At 44.9% G+C, this 19,999-nt stretch overlaps 1 protein-coding gene across 1 annotated transcript in view; it reads right to left on the bottom strand.

Annotated features, from left to right (window-relative positions):
* atosa (atos homolog A) overlaps positions 1–19,999 on the bottom strand; it is a 34,631-nt gene that overhangs the window by 3,062 nt on the left and 11,570 nt on the right. Inside the window, exons 2-11 of the mRNA XM_052062839.1 lie at positions 11,062–11,246; positions 10,616–10,812; positions 9,643–9,768; positions 7,768–9,520; positions 6,479–6,604; positions 5,958–6,046; positions 5,288–5,384; positions 3,256–3,414; positions 3,008–3,076; positions 1,791–1,990 (exon numbers count right to left, since the gene is read on the bottom strand). Coding sequence (XP_051918799.1) covers positions 1,791–1,990; positions 3,008–3,076; positions 3,256–3,414; positions 5,288–5,384; positions 5,958–6,046; positions 6,479–6,604; positions 7,768–9,520; positions 9,643–9,768; positions 10,616–10,812; positions 11,062–11,246 — 3,001 coding nt within the window. The remainder of the gene's footprint in view (positions 1–1,790; positions 1,991–3,007; positions 3,077–3,255; positions 3,415–5,287; positions 5,385–5,957; positions 6,047–6,478; positions 6,605–7,767; positions 9,521–9,642; positions 9,769–10,615; positions 10,813–11,061; positions 11,247–19,999) is intronic.

The following is a 19,999-nucleotide window of genomic DNA, read 5'->3' as shown; positions in this document are numbered from 1 at the left end:
CCAAAGCTCACTGTTACAGAATTACAACAAATGGTAGCATCCTGGGGTCACAAAGTCTCCAAATCAACCATCAGGCGCTGTCTACACGCCAACAAGCTGTTTGGGAGGCATGCACGGAGAAAACCTTTCCTCACTCACAATCATAAACGCAAGCGTCTGGAGTTCGCCAAGCGGTATTGGGGCTTCAACTGGGACCGTGTGCTTTGGTCAGATGAGACCAAGATTGAGCTTTTTGGCAACAAACACTCTAAGTGGGTCTGGCGTACCACGAAAGATGCGCATGCTGAAAAGCACCTCATACCCACTGTGAAGTATGGGGGTGGGTCAGTGATGCTGTGGGGCTGTTTCGCTTCCAAAGGCCCTGGGAACCTTGTTAGGGTGCATGGCATCATGAATGCTTTGAAATACCAGGACATTTTAAATCAAAATCTGTTGCCCTCTGCCCGAAAGCTGAAGCTGGGTCGTCACTGGGTCTTTCAGCAAGACAATGACCCTAAACATATGGCCAAATCTACACAGAAATGGTTCACCAGACACAAAATCAAGCTCCTCCCATGGCCATCTCAGTCCCCTGACCTCAACCCCATTGAGAACCTGTGGGGTGAGCTGAAGAGGAGAGTACAGAGGAGAGGACCCAGGTCTCTGGATGATTTAGAGAGATTCTGCAAAGAGGAATGGCTGAAGATCCCTCTTTCTGTCTTTTCCCATCTTGTGAAACATTATAGGAGAAGATTAGGTGCTGTTTTGTTGGCAAAAGGGGGTTGTACAAAATATTAACACCAGGGGTGCTAATAATTGTGACACACATTATTTGATGTCAAATAATTATTTCTTTATGTGGGATTTTTTCCCCACTGAATAAATGCACTTGTATTGAAGGTTGGATTTTTCTCTTTTTTTCCATTAAGGTCCCATATTATTTAGAAAAAAAAATAAAATAATTGGAAGCTAAAAAACACATCTCAACCAGGGGTGCCAATACTTATGGAGGGCACTGTACATTCTTGCTGCTGGAGGCTGTAAATTTCCCCAGTGTGGGACGAATAAAGGATATCTTATCTTATGTTCAGCAAGGAATATTTTCTGTCTGGTGATGTCATGCGCCACGTTGCTACACAAGTTGACAAGTGTAATTCTGTGACTTGGTGCTCAGTATAGAGGGCTATGGTTACACAGTGGACTCCCGCATATTCACAGTGAGCATTTTGGAAATTCACTTTTTGTCAATTAACTGAGATTTAACATGTATTTGTTATACAGAGAATATGTATAATTATTGAGTCTAACAGGTCCTCAGTGTTTTTGTGGTTAGGTCAGAGAAAATCTATGACTCGGGAGCAATACTGGTGCTATGTTGATGGCACTTGAAATAGTGTTGAAATTTGTTGTAACTCGCCATTTTGAAAAATTTGAGAGATTTGACAACTCGCTACATACTGAATAGTGCAAAAGTGACCAAGTTGCAACATCGAATAGCTGCTCCCTTTTTTGTCGTGCCCAAGCACCATTCCAGTTGTCACGGTAACAAAAGCTGTACTCGTCATTTGCAAGAGATGGAACCACGTTAAAACGCAGGTCATTTTGAACCAGAATATGACAGGTGGATATTAAGTATCCTGTCATTCATTATCCTTTGCACAAGTAACGTTTATATTTTATTAAGACAGAAAGGAAATGCTTTACATTGTGCAAACATTGCATATTGTCTCCTTTATAATGTGGGCGGTGTTTAATGAGTGATTCGTCAGGCACAAGATACTTTGAGAGCTTATCTAGAAAAGGCTTCTCACCTTAGATGAACAAGGTAGCGCAGAGTGCGTGCCTGGCCCAAAGTGTGAGGCTTCCTGTTGATCTGATGGTTCGAGTCCCGCCTGACAGGGACAGAGAACGTCCTCTGGCGCAGGAAGGTCTGGTGTCCTGCTGGCATGGTTCGTAGGTCGTACATCACCACAAACATCTTCACCACCGTCTTGTTCGGGTTGAATAAGGTCTGCGGCGGGCAGAGAACATTATGTGAGATATATCACACAGCATCTCACTGCGTGCTGAAATATTTTTGCAGAACAAAACATTTACAGTTTTTGGACAAAAGAATCAGGAAGCCTAGTCACTGCACTGGCACGAAGTGAATATAGAAGAAAAATTAGGTTGCTTCTCTGCCTTTTGAAGTTATAACAGTCCCAACTCGTCTGGGAAGACTTTCAAATGTTGAAGTGTGTCTGTGGGGATTTTTGAACCAGTGAGGGGCTGTTGGCCCACAATCTCTGTTCTAGTTCATCGCGTAGGTGTTTGATAGGCTTCTTCCACACCAAATTCATCCAAGTATGCCTTTTTCGAACTTGCTATGTGCACTGGGAGCACACAATGGACTTCTACACTTTGCTCCCGCAAAGCTGTCAAGCACACAATTGTCCAAAGGTCTTGGTGGGATGTAGAGTTAAGAGTCCGGGGAGCAAAAGGGGATCTAAATCTTTCCTAACTCATAAGTTCCATCAGATGTAAATTTACAAAAGTGTATTGCTGCAATGCTCGGAAAAATGTTTCATGTACTAATGTGACAAGTTTCACGTAATAAGCTATGTTATTTTGTGGTAAGTTTCGCTTCCGTATTCAGCCGAACAAAATGAAACAATTACTTCCGGATCAAATCCCTGGTGGAGCCCTTTATAGATAGCCCTCCATAGATATGTAGAGGGCTGTGACTCTACCAATGCAGAAGCAAAACTTAAAACGTTTTAACATAGGTTTTACACAATAACGTAATCAATATTTCACATTTTATCATGATAACTTTAACATTTGTTTTTCCTCCTGTGGCAGTAATACGCTTCTGTAGTACAACGCTACCTGTATACTCGAGTCCAACTTTCCGTATGTGATTGTGTCACTACCACTAGGGGTCTCCCACCACCCGACTTGCTCTGGACACTGGACTCAGTTGGAAAAATTATGCTGATGTAATATTAAAGTAGACCCCCGCCCCCAAGTATTTGAACAGTGCCATTACCACTTGAATGGTTCCTGATGGAGGTACTCGATAGCCCCTTTTCCCCAGCGACTCCAGATTGATCACACCCTGCGAACAAAACACATTTCTTTAGGGGGGCATAGAGTTGGTATTTTATGACTTCCTAAGGAAATGTCATGGTATCATACAGTGTATATATAGCAAATAATTCTTTAACAAACAAACTCATGAATATAAAACAAATTGTGACAGTGTATTCTACTGACAAATCAATTACAGATGTTTACCATATAAGGTGATGGGGCGTTGTCATCGGAGACGCTGTAGAATGACACGTCCACGGGTAAAGTGAGGTGACTGGGGCAGAAGGACCCGCTAGCACCTACTTCGGCCGTAAAGCCATCCACTGATCCTAAAGGCTCCAGGCGGTAGTTTAACACACACTCCTGACAAGTGTCCATTTTGAAAAGACCATTAATTGTCACATTAAACACACTATTTACCCACACTCAAAATGTATAAAATGGCTGCATGTGCACTATGGATTTCAATGCCCAACTATCGTGTTCATAACCTTACCACTTGTCTGCCTCACACAAATCTACTTGCTTGATTTGCAAAGCTGCTGTGAATAAACTGTGAGGTGTGTTACAGGGGAGGAATCAGAGTGCACACAATTGGGCTTTGTACTTCATGTGTGCATCCACTCTCGATCAAAAGGACCAGAAAAATAGACAAAATGCTGCACAGGTTAAAGTAAGACTACCGTTGAGCCTCCAAAGGTGGTGCATAGACCACTTAACGTTCAATGTCAGTAAAGGCTGTGTGCACCTTATTGACTCAAAACAAAAGGAAACATACATGTGTGACAAGTGGATGTAGAGCGTGCTATGTACCGTATTTTCACGACTATTCGACGCATCGTACTAATGGCCGCAGTCTCATTAATGCGTGACATTTCTGTATTTTACACATACACAGGACGCATCGTACGAATAGCCGCAGTTTTACAGTGGTAAAACATACGCCAGCTTAAACATACGGCATGCATGCGCGCACTCTAACACGTTAGCTTGAAGCATAGGGTAGCATGCCAAGACATACAGATAAGATAAAAACACGTTTTTAAAAAGGCAACGAAAGCAGAACTGAGATCGGGTGTATTTTATTTAGCCATCGTACAATGTTCTCACGTTTTCGATCAATCATCACCCAGAAATCCATCAAAGTCCTCATCCTCTGTATCAGAAGCAGAGGACTGCACATCTCAGTTGTCATTGAATGCATCACATGCTAGTGTGAGTTGCTACGCATTGCCGAGCGGAAAGAAGGAGTAGCAACAGCAAAGTCAACATTTCTCTCGTGTGAAGCTTTCCCACATTTGAAAGTAAAGAACAGAGCGAAACATGGTGGCAGCGCGTGTGTGTGTAGAAGGAATTGAACAATTGTGCAAGTACCGTAATCCATCAAAAACGCCGCGTTCCCTCTCGTTGTTGCGTATTGTGGCGTAACTCGCCCAGCGCTGCCTCTCACTCTTTGTAAAGTTGTGTTTGCCATCGATCATTGTTCCCATGCTGTTCGCAACTTTACTTTGAACGCCCGGTTGATGCCAATGTCCAGCGGTTGGAGTTCTTTAGTCAAGCCTCCGGGAATAACGGCAAGCTCAGAGTTCATTTGCTTAACTTGATTTTTCACCGCTGCTGTGAGATGGTCACGCATGCCAAAAGCATAACCGGTGGCTTTAAGTTTTAACTGAGCTTCGTAGGCATGTCTCTTTGTCGAATTTATTTTCAGGGGTTCTTAGAAACCAAAACCGGAGTTGTTTTGCAACAATGCACATTGCCACACGCTATACAAGTATTGGTACTGGCTTGAGGCGTCCACTTACACGCCCACCCTTCACCATTGGCGGACTAGCTTGTCTGTCCTCTCTCTCCCTCTCTCTCTCTCTCTCCCTCTCCATATATGTATATATACACGCCCACCCTTCCCTGATTGGCCGACTTCTTTCACAGTCACTTCCGCCTTTTCTCTATATAAACAGCGTGTCGGCTGTCAGTCAGATTTTGGAACTCAGCGCATATAAAGGACGCTCCGCACCATAAGGCGTCCTGTCCATTTTGGAGAAAATTTAAGACTTTTAATGGCGCCTTATAGTCGTGAAAATACGGTAATTCTTTATCTTTTGTGCATTTCGACAGAAAATGTCAGAGACCTTTCATTAAGATGCATGGAAACTGTTTTTAATTGAATAAAACTGCATGAATGAATTAGATGAGCTACAGCAATAGCATACAGTGAATGTTGTTGGTGCTGTACCTCAAAGTTGCCAAGTAGACTGAGACTTGCAGACGGAGCACTTGCACTGAACAGCTGCCGAGCATCATCTGTGTACTCGTCACCCTTAGGGCACACCCTGAGGGTTTAAAACACACGCACATACACTTGATTGACCTGTTCACAAGGTCATGGAATTTTATGGTGATGAGGTAACACACTCTCTGAGCCAAAAGCGCTGAGGTAAAAGAACCTCATACATTGATGTACACAGCAGTTTCCAGATAGGTTATCCAGATGATAGGAAAAAAATGAAGAAAGCCACACAGATGTGCCTTTACTAAAAGAATAATGCGATGATGACTGATTTCAAAATCAAAGATTAAACTTTGCAAGTAGCTGCTGCATAGAAAGCGGCAGAGAAGCACACACTGCCCACACGTGCACTGAGTAGGCAGTTGCTGCTGCGCTCGCAGAGTTCTGTTGTGGCTCAACATTTTGAGTGGAACATGCCACAGCTTAGATGTTCAGCACAGGTGGAGGACTAGAAGAAACAAGGACCAACACATTTTGTTCCATTGTGACATTCAAGACGCCAGTCGAGATAAGTATTTATACCGTGTCTACATGCCTAACACATTTAGTTGCTGCATAGAAGCAGCAAATCTGCACACACGTCAAGCGGATTTAACAGTAAAGATCCAAGGGGTACCTTTTTCCAGAGGCCCAAGGCAAACCCTTACAGCCAACTAGAGATGTGTCCAGGTCAAAGTAGCCAGATTGGTTTTTCCTTTGGGGAACCTGCCAGAGACACAAAGGACATGATACATACTGTAAGTATTGTTGCTTTAATTGCGATTGAATAAAAGATAGCTCGGTTCCATGTACGGGTGTGCATTTTAGAAATCAGATGTAAGCGAGATGGGAGTGTCATATGACTCACGGCTACCTCACTTTGAGAGGTATGAGTGAATCATGCTGCCAGAGGGTGAGTGTGCATGTGTATATGCGTGATCATCCTCTAACTACTCGGCAGTCCTGCCAGATATTTCAAAGTCTCCTTCGTGATGACTGCATTGTGAGTAACGTCACATATGGCTGCTGAGAGCGGTGTTATGACGCATGCGCACACACACTGGAACTACTGAGGCTTCATCATGGTTAAAAAGTCTCTGTGAGTTGAGTCATTAAGACATTAGTCAAAAGGGTGCGAGTATGGGTGTGATTTCGTACAGGGCTTGAGAGCAGGGGCAGACCCGTGCAGGGGTGGAAGGCCTTGGTCGCCGTGGCATCTAACGAGTGGCGATTCTGCTTCCTCCAGCCGTTGCAGGGCCCCAGGGGAGAGGGTCCGTGGGTTTGCTACAGAGTGAAGGAAGCAGAGGTTAAAGCATCTGGCAGTAAACCTGCATCATATTTGAAAGCATTTTCTCAAGCACCGTGCATCATTTTTTACTACCACTTTTTACCTGCCTGGTCAAAGCTATAAACACAAATAGAGTTATTCTTAAAACCACATTTCAAGCGTTTCCTCCACCTTTTTCCCACATGCAAACTGTGTTTAAAGTCACAGTTTTACATATCCTGGAACTGGAGTTGTTGCTCTGTTGTTGTTTAAACTTTAGTATCCCTTCAAAGTATGCAGACACACAAGATTAATTTTTGTTTTGCTTCAAATTCAGTGTGATGATATTCATGAGTGAGGCCAATGAACTATTCTCATTTTTCCACTGCACATTTCCAGCTTGGCTCAGATGTACAATACGGTTGTTTTTTTTTATACTTCCAAATCGTATGGCTGGAAACCGCGAAACAGAATGAGAACAAGGTTGCCCCGTATTTACCTGTCAGTAAGAAGACATATTTTAACTGAGAACGCAGCAAGAAAATGAACAGCTGTGTCGAAGTAGAGACCGTGGCGTAGTGACAGGATCAGCTAACACCGATGTTTATTTTGAATCATTTCTCACTGTGTAAAGTGAATCTCTGCATTTTTGTGGGCATTCAGAAATTTGCTTCCGTTATTTGCTTAAAAACTATTTGCTGTTTTTGTGCTGATGCACATCAACAATAACAGCATTGCTTTAAAACCACATTGGCATCTGTAGGCAATGATAAACAATTTTTGGGGGATGGCATCAATAAGATACCCGCTTCTCTCAGCAGGGCTAAGTCCCATGCGTCTACAAATAGTTGGGTTCACTTGATACTGAAACGTTTTAATGACAGGGCGATCGCCCGTATGTTATCAGCGTGAAACACTTGAGACCAAAGAGTATGAGAAACAGTGCTTCATTGTGCTAGTGATAAAAATATCAATCGATGACCCGCAAGTATAATCGAATTTTCCTCAATTCACCACTGTGCCTCTTTTGGGAGTGCCTTTTTTATGGCCTTTGATTAGGTAGAATGACCTCCACCAGTGGTTCTCGCGCCACCCGGAGTGTAAGATTGGGCTTGACAGCCTGCAAATGAATTTTCATGATGACAGAGTTGGTCAAAAGCTCAATTCAAAGGTCTCTTACCAGGACAGTAGTACGGGGGGTCAGGTCTGGAGACTGTCTACGTTTTTGGTTCTCATCTTGGGTTGAAGCATCAGCCCGTGTGGGTGACTGAGGCTTGCTGTGGTTTTGGACTGCATTACAGCTGAATGTGGATTCTTTGCAAGATTGGTTGGAGGACAGGGCAATTCTAGACCCGTTCTCGAGGGATGGAGGGAAAATATGACTGCTGGTTGTATGGACTGTGAGCTTTTCTTGTCTGGGACTTTGTAAACGTGGACGAGCTTGCAGCTGGCCTCTGAGTGAAGGTTCTTCAAGTGTAAAGTGGGCACCATTTTGGGCCCGAGGAGAATGGCAATCGGTCCCTGGGTCGAGCCGGGGTTTGTTTGTGCAAAGAGGCATATGTGGGGCAGCGGCGTGTGGGCCCCTGTCAGGTTCTTGGTTGTGGCCATTCGTGTATCCATCATGCGAGGTGTGTGGGACATGTGCAGGGTGGTGCGAATACGTGCGTATCGTGTGCGTGACCGTTGTTGTGTGTGTGTGGTGCAAAGGACTGCCACACCTGCTGTGGGTGGGGGACAGCGAGGGGACGGAGAGTCTTTCCTGGATGAGTCGAGTAATGTCGTGCACTGCCTGAGCGATGTGTGAGCCCTCTCGCTCCTTCTCGACGCTTTTCTCCCTCTCCCTCTCTGTACTCTCATCTCTCATCTCAGTCAGCCTCAGCTTCCTGCAGGCAGTTGGTTTCGGGGAGGAGGTCTCCCGCTTGTGGAAAGATGTGCTGGTGGATGGTGTGTGGAAGGGGTTTGGCCAAGCATGTCCCACACATTCATAGGGCGGTACCTCTGGCTCTTTGGTCTTACTGGTGGCTATGTCGTCATGGCTACTGCCCCACGTGGCTTTGGGAGGGTTGTCCATGGCAAAAAGGGCTGGGGGAAGCGGTGGTGCTGTGGGGTCGCAGAAGTTGAGCCTCTGTGCGATGCGGGCTATAACTTCCTGTCTCTCCTGTAACAGTGAGCCGATGAGGGGATTGGTTTCATTCGCTGCGGGCCGCGGCGAGGGGCAGCGGGCAGGCTCAGCCAATGAGAAACTCTTGAAGGCTCGGAGCGGCTCGGGCAGGGGCGCTTTTGACCTGTCGCTGCTGTTGGTGTTGCATCCATAATCTTCCAAAAGCGGTGGGTCCGATGAACCATTGAGGGGCGGGTAAAGCCACTTTCCCGAGAGCCCAGAGGGAGAATGGGAGCGCGAGGGTGTGGGCGAGCGAGAGGATCGGCGGAACAGTGGGGAGTCCTGACTTTGGGGGACGTTGACCTGCGGAAGCTCTCCATTCTGATACGTGTGGTTTTCACTCGGCTCCTGTGTCTTTTTGCTGTAGGGGGGCGCCGTGGCTGTGTGCGGAAGGCTGTTGATGGGAATATTGTTAATGGGAAGATTGGGGATGGGCATTCCGTTGAGCGGGAGGCCCGTCGTGGAGCTGGAGCTCTTGTTGTATATGTTGGAGTTGTGGTGGAGGTTCTCTTTGCTGGGTTCCTGGCTTTTTCGGAAGGTGGGCAGACCACCGTGGCTGTTGAGGTTCGGGTTGAGGCTGGGAGTCTTGTTGTAGAGCGGGGGCAGGCCGGTGTGGATGCTGCACGCCAAGGTGGGATAGGTGGGCTGACGGGGAAGCGACTGGACGCGGACTTGCAGCGCAACACTCTGGGAGACGTTGGGGATGGGGAAAATGTGTTCGGATGGCGGCTGTGAAAACTGCCACACCAAGTCCTCATTGGCAGCACTGATTCTGTTAAAAAAGTATCGACACTACTGTTACATGAGTCTTGATCTTAATTTGTAACAAACACTCATGTCAACGTGTTTCATGCCCACCAGTGTCACGATCTTAAGGCAAGTGTGGAAACCAACCTGTAGAGGATGTTTCTGGGGACGAGGCCGTGGGAGGCACTGAGCCAGGCGCTGAGCTGCGAGAAGAAAACGTAGGAGCGCACGGCCAACAGCAGAGTCTTCTCCTCAATGAAACGGTCACCACTTCTGTTTTAAGGGGAAGAAAATTAAATGGTGGAAAGGTGTCAGTGTGTCGGGTTAATGCAAAAACATCCAGGGGTCCATGACTTCGTTCAACAAAAGTGAGCATAGAAGTGGGCCAACTTTCCAGGCTAATTAACCCGGTGGGTGCCAAGGTATTTATCTCGGATTTAATGTTTTTTTCCCCCTTCATTTAGATTATTTAGATTATTCATTATCTTTAATGAACAGTAAATTAGTCTGGACTTAGTGTAGTTCCATTTAGGCTAAGCACATTTCCTCCATAGGAACATGACCCAAGAGCAAGGAACTTTTGGCAAAAGAATGTATGTTTGGCCTGCGGGAACCTTTGTCTACATTTACATCCAGAGAAATTTATGAGGGCCAAAATAAGGTACTGCCAGGTGGGTGGTTCATCATCTGATTGGGAACCATGAGACCTTGAAATTTCATATAGCAAAAACTAAAGGCTCCTGGACCATTTGGTTCGGTTTTGTGTGATTTACATTTGACAGGATCCCAAAATATCCAGGCCGAACTGACCTACTTTTTGGCACCGTTTTTTTTTGCCTGCTGCTGGCAGCAGTGCTTCACTCTTAATCCACAATTATCTCATTCAGTACCAGCCAATTCTAGACCAAGTCTGAAAAGACGTTTAAAAACGTCTGTGGGAGTGAATGAGTTAAATGAGTAAACACACAATTTTTATCTTCTTTCATAACTGTGAAGCAAAATAAACAAAAGGCATCAATGACCACATAGCGTACATTATATTATTTTAACCAAGCAAAATTGAATGAATGCTCCCATGACTAAATCTGGTCAACAAGTATGCTCTGGTGTTTGCTCTTACTGCCTTGGAAGTGGCTGCAAAGTCCATCTCTCCAGCAGCAGCGCATCTTGTTTGATGACCGGGTCGCTGATGGGGTCGCTCGGTGTGCACTCATCTCCATAGCAACAGTCGGGCAGGAGCATGACCTCGATCATGATGGGGATGCTGTTCCTCCAGAGCAGGATCACCTCCGAACGGGTCCGCCGTGCCTGCTGACACTTTTTGACACAGAGAAAAGCGAATGGTGGGTAATCATTAGTGAGTGTCAATGTCAGGACACCTGAAAGAGTGTGTGTGTATTTGGTGGGGCGCATAGCAGATGGGGCCCAAGAGAGACTCACACAAGACAAGAGGGTCATTTCGGGGTCTTAGTTAGTTGTGATTGTTCTCCCAAAACAGGCAGCGAGGGACATTTATGAGGTTTCAAATATAAACAACAACTCACGGTAAGACTGCAGTTGTTATACCTGTGGTAGTTTATCGCTGCATTCGTGCTTGTGAAGAGGCGGCATGGCCGACTGGGCGGGCGGACAGTGCAGCCCCTCGGTCCTGCCCTTCACCGAATATTCCGGCGTCCGTCCCTCTGTGATGAGCAGGGTCAGGAAGGCCAGGAACTCCTCTGCGTCATACTCAAAAAACTCCTCTGTCGCATCTAGATGAAGCAAAAGAAAGTGGCAGAGTCAGCATTGTCCCATTCCGGACCGACCGCGACAAACCAGTGGAGGGACGAGTGAAGTAGACCTAATGAATGCCTGAAAAATTCCTTTGCTTAAGTTACCTCGGCCATTTATATTGATGCTGTGTACAGTTCTGGGGGATTGAGGAACTAGATTTCTTTTTGATTGGATTGTATTCTTGCAGCAGCACAGGAAGCTTTTGTCCAAATCCTCTGGCTTTCTTTGACTTTCCAAAAAATCGACATGTTGATTCATTGAAGAGTGCGACTGGTTCTTTGTCTACATTATCTGACATGCAATCGACTAGCATGGTCCAGCACACAAATTGAGCTGGGACAGCTCTCATTACTATCATTAACAATGGCTGACTGCTTTAAGAAGTCTTGTCAGATTTGAAATTTTGTGGCCTAGGGGGTCATTGGTTGCCATTCGTGTGTTGAAGACATCACTCAAATTTCTAAGTCGGACCACGTGGGAGCAACCCATGCCAAGATACAATACACAGACATCATGACAGTGAATATATTTGTATAAAGAACATTTGTAGGCCAAAAATATGAGACATTCAACATCCATTTTCTGTCCCACTTTTCCTCACTAGCAGCACAATCCAACGAAAATCAGTACGGACGGCTGTGACCGAGCATGCTTTCTTGTGACCCGTGAAGACGTATGCCTGTGCAGCTGTGCAAACTTGTCATTGCGTGAAATCCATAGCCGCGAAATGTTAGATGTCAGAACCATCATGGACCAAAAACCTCCGGTGTGCAGTATTCATTAAACCAAATTTAACATGGATTGTGAATTTGGAACCAATTTATCAAAAATATACAACTTTTAAATGTTCGGTTGCATTATGTGGCTGGGAAATCTTATTCCTGTGTCGTGTTTAACTAAAGCACTTCTTGTTCCTACAGGATGCGTGGCACAACATTTCCACTTTGGTGGCTTCAAAAGGGAATATATTTAGACCTTGCATGTCAGATGAGTGTCAGGGGTGATGTCACCGTCTACTCCCTCCGTCTCAAACACACACACACACACACACACACACACACACACACACACACAAAAAGGCATCTTTTAAGCAATTGTACAAAGGTCAAACTGGGCTGTGCTGTCAGTCCTGAACCACTGAGAAATAACTGCACGGCACAAGTCTGATCATGACTGTATGATCAAAATGGAATGATCAAATCCCAATTTCATTGACAGCAAAGAGTTTTTTTGGAGAACTTGTAAGGATGTCAACCAGTCAAACCAAGATGAATCAGATGTATTTTTAGAAGAAGGCTAAGGATCTAGGGAGGAAGCTCACGAGTCCCACACGAGGCCAGCTGACAAGCGGCAGCTCTCAAGAATCGCAGCTTCTTGTTGCAAAAGCGTCCTTCACGTGGCCATTGTCTCTCTAAAATGGAATGGGCTATCGACACAGAAGGTCCGCCTCAGGGGTTTATGAAGCAATCTGGTGCCCAGCGATGGAGGCGTGTCAGCAGCATCTGCATTTTGAATGAGCCACTCTGTCATTGCAGCTGTCCCATTTACACCGAAGTCAATTCACCACCGTTATGGCCTTCATCGCTGCTTATCAATGCAACATTTGCGGCTTTGTAAAAGGAGGTTTAACAACCGACTTCCAGTAGCTCTCATTACGATATGGGAAGGCGAAGCAGGCATACTTCAAAATCTGGCTGGACTGCAGCCTCAATTTAAACAAGAGCACTCGGGAAGGGCACGTGCTGCCAAGATTTGAACATTTGTCACCCGTCACACAATGCTGGCAAGTGCCTTTTTTTTTTGCATTTTGCTCTCATACCGCGTGATCTATGATTCTGATGAAGACTACAGAAATCTCAGAATATTTTCTGGTAGAAAGATGAATGCACAAGCATTTGGATATTAAAAAAAAAAGAAGTAGCTAAACAATTACTCAAATAGCAAAAATATCCATCCGTCCACGATCTGAACCGCTTTATCCTCATGAGGATCGCAAGCGTGCTGGAGCCTATCCCAGCCGTCTTTGGGCAGCAGGCGGGGTACACCCTGAACTGGTTGCCAGACTAGCATAGGGACACACAGACAAACATTCACGCTCACAGTCACACCTCGGGACAATTTAGAGCCATCAGTTAACATACCATACAAATTTTTAGAATGTGGGAGGAAACCAGCGTACCCGGAGAAAACTCACGCAGGCATGGGGAGAACATGTAAACTCCGGAATCGAACCTCTAGCTTCTGTAATGTGTGACGGACGTTCCTATTGGTCAACCAAGTTTCCGCCGATACGCAAAATAATTATTGGTTGATTTGATTATCTATTAATCATTATACCTCCACTCTTTCAACAACCACATTGCTCCCGTAAAAACTGCAGATAGAAACGTACACAAATGAAAAACAGTGCATGAGACTCTCGGCAAGGTAACCAAATAATAATGAAGAAAAATTAAGTGGCTGGTTTTCCTTTTTGTCAAGTATGAAATTATTAACCCACACAAAACACCCACAAGATCAGGTTTGCCAGATGAGAGCGGCTCCCAGAGTGTGCAAAGCATTTTATGAGTGTGTGTGTAATGCACCAGCCGGTCACACACATTCCTGCGGGGGGAACTCCTCCTCGATGCTTCGAAGCGGCTGCTGCTGCATGTGGAGTGAGGTGCAGTCCAACACAAAACATACAAAGGAGGGGGGTGGCGGCGGGATGCTCCGAGGGAAAAAGGGGGACATTGGGGTTTGCTCTGTTCAGCAGCTGTTGGAACGCTTAAATCGTTTTCTTTATTGGCTCAAATCGAAAAGGCTTTAACGACAGCCCGACGATGAGCAAATAAAAGGCGAGAGGGAAGCCGTGGTAATGTACGACAAAGGTCAAAGCTGAAGGTGACAGCCCATCACCACCTCCGCATTTATGCACCGACTGAATGGGCCGTTACCATCCTACTCTGGGGTATTCAGGCTAAAAGGTGCTACTCCGTGAGCGGGAAACGACGCATCAGAGTATTACATACGGGGGCTGAAATGATCAATGGAGATGAAAGGGGGGGAAAAAAGAACAACAGCCACGTAACCGCCGCCTACATCGCGCACGCACACGCATCTCGCTAGGACGCCAGTTGGTGTGAGATTGCGGCTTTTCAGGACAACAAATTCTTGGAGAATGTACATGAACGCCCTGAAGGCGCGCGCGTGTGTGTGTGTGTGTGTGTGTGTGTGTGTGTAACAAAAACACCCATGAATTAATTAATTGTATTATTAAATACAGCCACAATGACACACAAACACATTTTTGGAATACGTAAAGGCACGCATACATACTCACAAAGGGCTAGTGATGGAGGGTTTTGGTAAGGGGCCCCGCGTACACATAGATGAAAGCTGTAATGCTTGAACAGAGCATTCCTCTAAAGCCTACATGCAGACAAAGACACACATCTTGAAGGGAGGCTGGGAGGTGATCAGGATGCAGGACAGCACAAAGAGACAGATTGGCGGGAAAGCTCCCATTAGACATATAGAGGGAGCTTTGTTCAATGCTCAGGAGCACATTTAGTGCTGCTGGTAAAACAATCGTCAATAGCGCGAGACAAACCCCCAAAGTGTCTTGTGATGGTCAACTATTTACCATTTCTTTGTTATGCTCTTTGAGTAATTTGGGAGATTTATGCAATAATGCACATGATTTATTAATCATTAAGCTTTAACAGGGTTCAATGTTCAGCAGTACAGCTAGCTCTCTTATCCCATCCATGGGCCCCCGACCAAAAACAGTGTCGCTTGTCTCCTTACAATGTATAACCAACCTCCAATCGAGGTGCACCTTTGGAACTACTGTGTGTATCTTGAAGTCCTATTTATTGTCTTGTTGGCTTGGCAAATGTGTTGTAATTCTAGATTACACTCCCCAAAGTGGTTTTACACTTAGCAGTACAGTTTGGTACAGTTCAGAATGTGTCCATTACCGTTATCCAAAGGTTTGAAGGCGCACCAAATGAAGTCTGTTTTTATACGAGCACCGTTTAGTTTGGTGTAATTGAATTCTCATTTAGTTTACACTGTTGGTGAGCTTTACTTGGACAACCACAACAACCAAACTCTGGTGAGGACCAGATCAGCCGGTCCCAGACCTAAACGCATTAATCATGTGTTTGATGAGTTATTTCACTCATTTCCCTCACAGGATGCAATCTATCTCGTGATATCCAGCAGCTAACAGAACCAAGTTTTTGTTTTATTAATCTTGGCACACGGTCGATAAGAATCGTCACTTCAGTGTGGGAGTGGCCCACTTGATATCCTTTTACATTGCCTGAGCCCAATTCTGGGTCACTTTTGTCCTGTCAATGGCCAAGCCACTATCTTCTGGGGTAATATCAACTGAGGATGATGCCTGGCTGTGTCGTTTGACACCTGAAACTAATTTCTTCTGCCCTGTTGTGTTGAAAGAATGTTTTAAGTCACTCCAGATGCTGGCTTCCACAACATCACACATCGAAATACTTGATTGCAGGATTCCATACAGCAATATTCTGCCTTTGCTCAGTTATGTGTAAAGATCTAGCCAGTTTAATGCCTGACTTACTTATACAGAGCGGCAACGTGAATGCAGCAAATGTGTCATGCTATTTATCACGTCACGTGGCGTGTGTAGCTGATTCTTGCTATCACCACAAACCAGATGAGGGTTTATCGTTCCCAATCGTACCATCGGGGACCAATGGCGAATGAAATAAGAGGCTTGAATAATGCATCCGGCTACAGATGCGGATTATACGACGGCACAAAGCAACACTTGAGCCTTCGCTTTCCCCCGTGGCCGCGACCTCTCCACTGTTTGTTTGCACAAGGCAAATGTGAATTGCGTAACAGGTCAGATTTAGATTAGGGCTTCTTATTATTAGAGACTGTGACCGCCTGCCACCAAGTGTGAGCTGGAGTCCTGCCTATAAATCGGCTGCTTTGGCCTGGACACACAAACACGCACCGCTCAGCTGTCTTCATGCCACCGGGCCAGCAGCAGATCAGCGCAGATATGTGTGATGGAAAATGTCCTCCAGGTGAGGGAGCAGGGGGAGTGGAGGGGGGCTTTAGTAGCTAACAGGTTATTTTAGAGCTAACGCGGCCATGGTGCACACAATTTGTCGTCACTGGAGAAGGCAAACGTGATGCTCATTTGTTTGGTCGTTGCTCGTCTAGTGTGGTGCTTGTGTGGATATGAGGACAAACAAAACCAGGCAAATAATCCAATTTCAGCATTCTGAATGCAACAGTGTTTCTATTTTAACAGAGACAGATGGGATGATGGAAGACACGCGAGCAGGCACACACACACACACACACACACACGCACACGTTCATATAAGCAGCCCCATTAATCCATGCAGGGTGGACACTGGACAAACAATGGTGCAAGCGCTGTCCTGTTCTCCACTGGGCAAGCTGCTCAGCTTTACGTGCACACACAAATGCTCACCATCCACTCCAAACGAATTTGAATATATTGCTAATCGTAGAATCCCATCCGATGTGTTTGAGCGCTCTTATTTGTTTAGGAACACATTTCATTCAAATGAAACCAAGAGCAGCAGCTCGAAGTCTCGCCAGCAGACGATCAAAGTCAAAAGCACTGACAGGCTTTAACCGAGCTGCATCTGCTCGAATCAAAGCGCTATGGGCCGTATGCACAGTGCTGATAATAACATGCAAGCAGTGAGTGACGAGGCTCAGATCAGGAAGAGAGAATAATAAACGTCTGAGCTTATTCTAGGGAAGAAATCTACATCTATTTGGACGGAAACATTTTGAAAAACACCGTGTGGTGAAATACCATTTGCATTAACAAAAACAAACACGGGGTGTCAACATCATGCTAAAGCAACATGCAGCCTGTTATATTCTCAACCAAAAGGACATTTTTACTCAAAAGAACCCCGACGATTGACAAGAACAATAGGGTTTGCACGTGTGAACGCTCTACTGGGGCAGCCCCGGCGTAGCACCGGACCAAATCTTGCCGTGTGAACACCCCTATGTACAGAGAGTGGTGCAGCATCACAAAATAAACTCTATAGCCAACAAAATCAGAATCATCTTTATTGAACAAGTATGTTAAAACACAAAACTCGGCCATCACTAGTGTTGTGTGACATAATCTCGGAGCATGAAAATTATGATTCATGTGGCTCAAGATGTACGCACGCCCACACTTAAATGAATAAAGAGAAGCAGAGTGAGAGATTACCCTGGCGGTACTTCCATGCCAAATCTTCTTACCGCAGACCCCGGTGAGATAAATATAGACAACTTGGTAGTGCTCACAATTTTTACCCTCCCTCTGACTTTTTTTCAAAGCACACTGTGCGATAATTCTTCTCTGCGGTGCATGCGGGCTCCGCCCTCACGCACCAAATTTATTTTGCTTATGCGTATTAACACTAAAGCAATGGTTATTAGCACTTAGCTTACTCTGCAAAGAGAAGAAAATGAACTATTAATGCAAAAACAAACGCATCAAGTATAGCCGATCAAGCATCGATCCCCTTTGAACTTTCCCAGAGTTAATTATGGATAAAAAAAATGTGGGTCTGTAAATCTATCAAGTGTGGAAATGAGATAGCCAAGTAACTTTTGGGGTATATATTTCTGAAAGAACCTTTCAGTGAGCGAGCTGTTCTGCACTTTTGTGTAGTGAAAGCACTGCTTCCTCAAAGGAAAATTGAATTCATGCTGTATTTGAGTGCCGTGTGTGAATTTTACAGTTCGATTTAGGGCCTCATAGTGCAGCCAATGTTCGCTCTACCAGGCTAATAAAAAACACACTGCCCTTTGACCCAGCAGTTGGTTTGGGAGCAGGGGGATCTTTCTAACGTGCGTGAGACACGGCGGCCCACACTCAAAACACGCTAATGTCAGGGAGACAAAACAATGGAGCGTGTGGAGTGTTCTGATAATTAGCGATCTTTGGGGCATTTTGTTGAAAGTACTTCACACGAGACATAAGGAACACATTTTGAATTGTGGGGGGAAAAGTGACTTCTTTAGATCATCACCTACTTGTAACTGGGTCACATATCTGGTCAGAAAATTACATTTTCATGAAATATTCTGAGAAGTGTTAATGGAACGGAATATATTTTGCTCTAAACTTACTGTTTATTGTGCAGGTTAAATTGCTCCATGTACAGCACTTTGTATGCAGCGATGGCTGTTTGAAAGTGCTCTATAAATACAGTTGACTTGACTTGACTTGACTAAAACCCTCAAAAGGCCGACATGGCTAAAGGAAACAAAGCTTCCCATGACAGGGCTTTTCCTTTTCACGTCCTGACATAAAAGAGTAGCTCCGGAATATGAACGGACTTGACGACGAGCGGGGAGCAGTCATCAGTGGTGACACAAGATTAATAACCAGAGGGTAAAAATGGACGTTACCACGGCAACAGGCACGTTGTGTTAAACACTCCGATCACAGTGATTAAAGAAGTGGAAATGAAAAGTGCATGTTTGCATCTTTGTAACTGACAGCAGTGGAGTGAACGTTTAAGGACTGCCGAGGTGTAGGTTGTGTTCTGGCTAAAGACTGTTTTAGTGATTATAGCATGTTGAGCTGCTATAATAGATATCATCTAAATGTCCTCATTCGTAGGAGTGCATCTTCTTTGTGTGGTTTGCTGCAGGAGCTGCCCTCCACCCTGTTTAACTTTACAGTAACAAGACGTCAGCTTAGAGCTCACCTTTCCTGTTATTGTCTGGTTTGTGCCAAGGCAATAAAAACAATGGAAGTGGAAGTCTGCACACAACGTGACATGCCGAGACTAGTTATACATTGCACCCGCAATTTGTCAAATCTGCTCAATGCTTGAACATTCAGATTTGAAAAGGTTTTGAGAAAAAAAAAAATCTAATAGCTGCAAAACATGATAGCAGCACCTTTGTGCGTGTCACTCGCAATTTCAGATATGACTAAATTGAGTTCGGAGCTATATCACACAATGAATTAAACTCAAAATTGAAGATACCACTGTACTGGTTGAGAGTAGGTTGGTGATAGAGACTAAGTGTTCCGATTTAACGTACAAATTTGGGTTATGTCAGCGTCTTCGGAGCAGGACTCATCGTTACCTGAGGAAACGCCTGCATGCATGCAATTAAAAAAAAAAACTCCAAACAATCATATTGATTAAAAAAAACAACAACAACAACAACACAATATTGTGCTCTCATTGGCTCAGCTGCGCAAAGTATCAGTTTACGTAGTTCACAATGCTTTGTTCGGCTCACAACACTAACACTTAATATTGAGGCGTTTACATTGTGAATCAAGTCAATTTGCGGAAGAACTCAAACATTTCACGCTCCCCTTCATTTGGCAATTAGCGAGGGCCTTCAACGTAGATGGCCAAAACATGTCTAATTCAAACTAAACTGCATTAATGGGATCGGAATTGTCAGCGTGTAACCCTGACCGTAGCCAACCCACACAAAAGTGGCTTGTTTTTAGGTACAGTTGATTTTTATTTTGAAAGTAACCAGTCATCCGGCAAACCTCATCAATTCACTTTTTCAACTACTGGGCGGTAGCAGAAAGTTTAACGTCTGTATAGTTTAGCAGCGGCTGTAGGTTTATTTGCACAACTGCTACTTCAAAACCATTAGCTCAGGACACAAGTGTGTGTGCCTCTCGCCAACGCTGCAATCCAAAGGGGCAGATTTTGAGCACACATAGCAACAA

This window comes from Hippocampus zosterae, chromosome 4 (genome assembly GCF_025434085.1).
Source record: "Hippocampus zosterae strain Florida chromosome 4, ASM2543408v3, whole genome shotgun sequence".
NCBI classification, from domain to species: domain Eukaryota; kingdom Metazoa; phylum Chordata; class Actinopteri; order Syngnathiformes; family Syngnathidae; genus Hippocampus; species Hippocampus zosterae.
The sequence above is the reverse complement of the archived record's forward strand: the minus strand, read 5'-3'. Positions and strand labels throughout refer to the sequence as shown.